The 6,552-nt window shown below is 40.7% G+C and overlaps 1 protein-coding gene across 1 annotated transcript in view; it reads right to left on the bottom strand.

Moving 5' to 3' along the window:
* STPG2 (sperm tail PG-rich repeat containing 2) overlaps positions 1 to 6,552 on the bottom strand; it is a gene marked incomplete at its 5' end in the record, with an annotated part of 587,105 nt that overhangs the window by 412,273 nt on the left and 168,280 nt on the right. The window contains one exon of the mRNA XM_025205801.1: positions 5,174 to 5,263. Coding sequence (XP_025061586.1) covers positions 5,174 to 5,263 — 90 coding nt within the window. The remainder of the gene's footprint in view (positions 1 to 5,173; positions 5,264 to 6,552) is intronic.

Raw genomic sequence — 6,552 nt, 5'->3', positions numbered from 1 at the left:
TTTCCCTACCTGAGGCTCTCTGATGCTCCTTCACCCTTGAAGGAACAGGAGCCTTCGACTCTGTTACACCAGGGCTGCCCAACTTCTAAACAGCTGGGGGCCAAACCCCGTGTACTCCACCAGCACAAGCCATGGGCTCCGCAGGCTACACTCTATGCAGGCTCCCTCCTCCACATCACTGCACCACACACAGGAGCTCCCCTCCCCAATTGATGCACCACACATGCACACAATCACCCCTACTACTGCACTACACAGGTGCCACCTCCACCCCACCCCCGCCACTGCATCACTCACATGCCTGAAAGTTGTCCCCCATGGCTTCACTGTATACACAGGCAACCCAGCCTAACCCTCAGCTCCCCAGCTGTGGGCTCCCCCACTGCACCACATGCCATGGGTGCCCTGGGCCACAGGCAGCCCCAGTACCATGGGCTGAACCACTCTGACCCCTGGGGTGAGGGCAGGAAGTGGAAACTGAAGAAGGGAGGAGTACCTTGGAGCTCCCAACTGCTGCTGCAACTAGAGTGATGAGAGGAGAAGTGACTGGGTGGGAACCCAGAAGCTGAGCATGGCCATCAGTTGGACTGCCCTGATGTAAACTGTTGTTGGGTTCAGAAAAAACTTTCCTTACTCCAAGAAAATAAAAGTATTTCAAGCACCTTGTTGTGTGGCTTCCCATGTCTTCCAAAAACAGAGAGAGACCCCTAGTTCAGGACCAAAAAATCTGTCCTTACTGCCCACCCCCAGGGAAGCCTAGAGACTCCTATGACTGACTTACTACCTCTTCAATACAAAGACCTCCCTTTCTCCCTTAAACTCCCTCTTTTCACCATTAGGAGATGACTGCACCAGAAATTCAAGAACAAACACCTTAACATGATTAATCAAAATCTCCTTTTTTTCTAGTTGATTTTGATAACAGACACTCTTAAGATTCTGGACCATTAATGATTCAAACTCTTAGGGAAGAAGAGTCCTCTTAATTTAGTATAAAATTTTACAAGAAAATCTAATAGCTGCCACACTTTTTATTTTATTCAGTTGCATGGTAACAATGGGCATCTTTACATGTGCTCTGCCAGGGAGGGGGCATTTTAATTAGAACGGCCTCTCAGAGAAACTACTCTCAGAAATCTACTCTCAGAGCCACTTTAATTAAAGCACCTGCAGCATTTAAAATTAACAAATTTGTTGTCTTTAAAAGGTAGTCATTGTTGTCCTAATGATTTCTTTCACTTGAAAGAATTATTGAGCTAAGAGATGCATCACTTTTACATATACCTCACTGCTATTTAATAGACACATGGTTTATTTCATAGAGAAACTAAATGTTTATTTGTTATTGAAAACTGCTAAAGAATCAAGAAATATGCCAATTACAATAAATATGCAGGCTGTGACATTTTTAGTATTGAGTAATTGCTCTGGAGGGAAAGATAAGACATTATAATGAGTTTATATATTTAAAAGTGAAATGTCATTTAACTAAATTTTCTCTGAAAACTTAGTAACAAAGGGAGAGAATTGTTACTTACCTTACAATAACTGTACTTCAAGATGTTGAGTTAGCATGAATCTCATTATAGATTAGGATATACTTTCTGCACATGTGATTGCTTTTTTTGAGAGTGTGGGAGTTTGGGGTGGGGGGGTGAGTCTATCAGATCCATATGTACACACATTACCTCACCACATGTGCAAGGGCATATAGGGTAGAGCAGCCATGAATCTCCTTCAGTTCCCTCACAATTCAAAGCCCATGATATGGCAAACTTCTGTATGTGGCATAATTTTACAGTAAGCATAGGGTATTAGTTGCACCTGTAGATTATGGATAGATATCCATTTGTTGTGCTACAAAGCATCTCAGGGGGCTAGGTAAGCTATCAGGGAGCCAGCCACTCTCCCTCCTTCCCTCCCTCCCTCCCCTCTCTTTGGAGTGGGGTGATAGTAGAGGAGTATAGAATACTGAGGGTCCTAGGGAACCCTACTGTACTGTGTGTAATTCTATGGGCATTACACATGGTGCATAAGAACTTTATTTTCCAGATAGGCTGCTGTTGGAAACCACTTCATGAATGAACTTTATACAAGGTCTTGGCACCATGTTAATGCTATGGAATTTTATAGAGTGACATTCAACCAGTGCCTGAATCTCACTTATTCTTCTGATATAAGGGACAGGCAGATGTCAGGAGCATTGAGGAAGTTTCAGCTTGTGAGTGAGGAAGTATTAATTGTCCCTTTGATATACTTGGGTCTCTTCAGCAGAGAAAAGTTTAAATCAGACCACAGAGGTAGATGGCTAGTTCAGACAACAAAAAGATGGATCTTAACAGAGCTGAAGGAAAGCCCAGATAGTTTTAAGGATAGCATGTAGTTGCAGATCTAGTAAAGCCTAAACCAAGTCCAGATGATGATGAGCTGCCCATATTTTGAATTTCTTCCATGTAGATGAATAGATTCTTCTTGTCATTTCGTAACCTAGTTCTCTACCTGGTTGTTAACAGAATGACTTATATTTATAAACCCAGGTGCTATCCCCCACCTTGAAGATGTCTAAGTGCCATGTGAAGGAGTGAGAGAAAGCAAACAGAAGTCCCGAGGTGTCTTAAGCGCTGGGCAGGGGAGGTCAGGAAAAGGAAATCAGCTTACAACAACAGACGGAGAGAGCAAAAACAAGCAAAACTCACAGCATGGAGGGCTGGCAGGGCTGCAGCTGGAGACCGGAAGGGAAGAGAAACAGCCACCACATTTCTGGAGCAGCATCTCGCTCAGGATTGGCTGAGCGAGGCTGCCCAGGGGTATTTCCGGCCCCGAAGAGGGACAGAGTGGGGTCAGTTCCCTGCGCACCACAGGGAGAGAGGAATGGCTGAGCGTCCTGGCAGGAAAGGGTTGCGAAACTTGCCAGAGGAATGCTGAGCAGGAGGCAGACGGAGGCCTGCAAACACATGGCTGGAGATGAGCTCCAGAGGAGAGCCTCAGCTGAGGATCTGGGAGAGAGAACACACACGGCCTCTGATAATCTCCGGAGCAGAGTGTCAGCAGAGGATCCAGAGGAGAGGCCTAAGGAAAACTGCGGTTACAGGTAGAGCCTTGGTGCACATGGGAGAGATCCAAATGAGACTGTGACTGTTCACAGGGGAGCAGGGCAGACCTGTGCATAACAGAGACTGGACTAAGTGATTTCTTGATCCTTGCATTTGGGATTTGAGAGCCTGACCCCGGGTGAAAGGGGACATAGACTGAGCCTGACAAGGAGGCTGAGAGCAGTCGGGGTTTTCCTTGTAGGTTTTTTTGCCATTTCTTTTGATATTTTGAGCTCAGACCAAGCCCAGCCCTGGAAGGGTGTACCTAATCAAGACCAAAGGTCACCCTGGGGTAGAGGGCCAAACAATAGCACAACAGGCAGTTCTGCAACCTGGCTGCAGAAAGACTTTTGAGTACCATCTGCAGAGGCTAGGCTGGGGTAAAGGGGAGGTTTGGAGCACCACAGAAGAAACAAGGATCGAGACCTGGGAATATAATTTCATCAAAGCTGTGGCAGGCGAGAAAACATAAAACCAAATTCCTGGCAGACCAGGTAATCCAAAGCCTAGGTCCACCTTGTCACCGCCTGTAGGCAAACGAGCTCAGGACAGTGGTAGCAAGCCCTACAACACCTACAGCCACCACATGGCACTTACACAGATTTTAAGTGTCAAGTCACTAAATGTGATCTTAGCCAAAATTCCACTAAATTTTCAAAATGTCTCATGCATCTCCATTATGGCCTGAAAAGATCCCTCTGCAACTAGATCTGGCCTAGTATACATTCTAAGTGATCCAACATTGTCACCTAGATATCTATCTAATTCCATGTATGCTCTTTTGCTATCCATTTCCATGAAAATCCTCATATCCTTAATTGAAAAGACATCATGTGTCAGCATGATGTGTCAGCATCTGTTGGATGCTGACACAATTCAGAGTGCAGCTGGTGGTGATCTGACAATTTCATCTTGTATCTGTTGTTCCTCCATAACTTTAATTTGTTCAGTTTAAAAATAAACCAATTTTCTCCTTTATACCACTGCCTCTACAGATCCATAGTGGTTTTCTCACTGGCCACAAATTCATAACATTTAGCAATAACAACTGTTAAGGAAGTATTTTGAAAAATGAAAACAATAGTCAAAAAGTTTCCAAAGTCAGAAATAAAGATAATCAACTATTTAATAATAAAATAGAGGCTGTTTAGCCATAGCATAATTGAGTTACAGAGGGATGCATAGCACTAAATAAAAGAGGAAACAGGAAAGTAATAAAAACCCCTATTACAGTTAAATGGTAGTGATGAAAAGGTTATTTAAGACAAATATGCATACTTCAGCAAGTGGAAATCCAGCCCAAGTAAAACAAACAGAAAGACACATAAGCCATTGTAAGCAAAATGGAAAATGGAGTTTTAGAGGACTGAAATTGAGTCTGATGAACAAATTACCAAACAACAAATAAAATAATAATAATTCAAATATATAAGAATTAGAAAGCCAATGAAAGGACCACTGACTAGGCTAACCTACCAACGCTTGACAGGAACAATCGAGGAGCATAAGGATACTATAAAAAAGTTACGTGAGTTATTTGCATTAGCTTTTGCAGTCTAGGATTTTTAGAAAACACCTATCCGAAAGCTATTCTCATTAAAACGGGTACCATCTGAGACCGAATCGTCCAAGGAATAAATGCCGCCAAAAATTGAAAACAGCAGCAAAATCACTTTTGAAAAGGTCTCAAACCAAAGATGTTTATGTATTCTAAATTAACTGTATCTGCTTAGAAAAATACAGAAAGACCTAACCAATGCAGCTCATGAAAACTTCTGTTCACTGCACAACCGCGGTCAAAACAAAGGAACAAAAGCCACACACGTATAAACCTGACATATATGCAATAAGAAAGAAAAAAATTATAATACCTTTGAACAATGTCATTTACACATCCATAAATTTACAAACAATGGAATAAATAAATGGCAAATTCTTCATGAGCATAATTCTATTTATTTTAATACAGCTTAGCTAGCAAAGACCTTCATGACACAAATCTTGTTTTCACTCAAATTTAAAAACATTAGATACATTCCTCATTATAAAAAGACAGAAAGTAATATAGACAGTTTTCTTACCATAGCAACTATTGGACTTCTTTCTGTTGTTGACAAAAAACCAGATAATTGTTTCTGTTGTTTATGCAGTTCTTCTGTGCTCTCTTTGACCTGAACATTCCAGAGTACACAAAATGGTTAGTCTTACAAAACCTCTAATTTAGAATCTATCATTTGCTTTTGTAGTTTTAATTCACATTTAAGTTCTGTTGACATTAGAATGAATGGACTAAATTGTATTTCAACATACAAAGAGTTTCAGATCCTCCTTCTAACCAAGATCCTTATTACAATACTAAATAAATATAAATGAATTATATTAATGTAATGTTAAAACTATTATTTCAAATACTCAAAGTTTAGTAAATGAAAACATTATGATTATCACAGAAGCATCAACTTGGTGATATTGTTAATCTTTTATGATTTATAGCAAACAAGTAGCAAAATATAAAAGTAAATAACAGGAATACAGACATGTAAATTCACAATGCAAACTTCAACTTTGTAAGGCCCTGCCTTTTGAGCATTATTTTTATTAACTTCTTGTAATATTAGCAAAAAAAGGCAAAAGGTACATTAAGAACCTTTATTGACTTCAGCCATTGTTATTCTTTGTACATATGTACAATAAAAGTATGTAAAAGCTTCTGTTTGCATAATAATCTAAACACCAAAAATCAATTTATTTCAATTATTAATATATTACGTTGATAGGGCCTGACACAGGAAAAAAAAAAAAAAAAACACATAAATCTGTTCTATGCAATCTCTATTCAGGGAAACAAATGGGCACATGCATAAGTCCCAATGACTTTGAATGTCACATGTATTATTACAATAGGGTTTTAAAACTTTAAAAGTAGAATAGCTAAAGGTGAATGGGCTAATACCCCAGTTAAGGAGTAGGCACATATTTAACATTAAACACAGACTTCTGTCACTAATTTCAATAGAACTTAAACATGTGATCCAGTGCTTTCCTTACTAAGAATAATTTCCTAAATCATACCTTAAACCAACCACCTTTAGCTGCTCTGCTCACAGAAGGAAAAAGTCCTACATCACAATAAACTTATTGAACGTGTAATGTCCAGTGGCACCAGAACAATCTACTACATACACCACTTATAAATGTGACATGCATGAACGCTTATAAGTTTCACAAGAGCTACAAACAAGGCTTCCCAACTTCTAAACTGCTGAGGGCCACATGCCACACAGGCTTGTCATAGGCCCACATCATGTAGCTGACATAGGCACCAACACTGCTGCATCACACCCACATGGCCCCAGTGCCACCCTCATTTCCACATCCTACACAGAGCCCCCTGGGGCAGGCAGAGAAAGCAGAATCCACAGGGGGGACAGGGAACCCAGAGACATTGGCTGCTGTTGCA

Source organism: Alligator sinensis, unplaced genomic scaffold (assembly GCF_000455745.1).
Source record: "Alligator sinensis unplaced genomic scaffold, ASM45574v1 scaffold305_1, whole genome shotgun sequence".
Taxonomy (NCBI): domain Eukaryota; kingdom Metazoa; phylum Chordata; order Crocodylia; family Alligatoridae; genus Alligator; species Alligator sinensis.
Note: the sequence above shows the minus strand (reverse complement) of the source record. Positions and strands in the feature narration are given on the sequence as shown.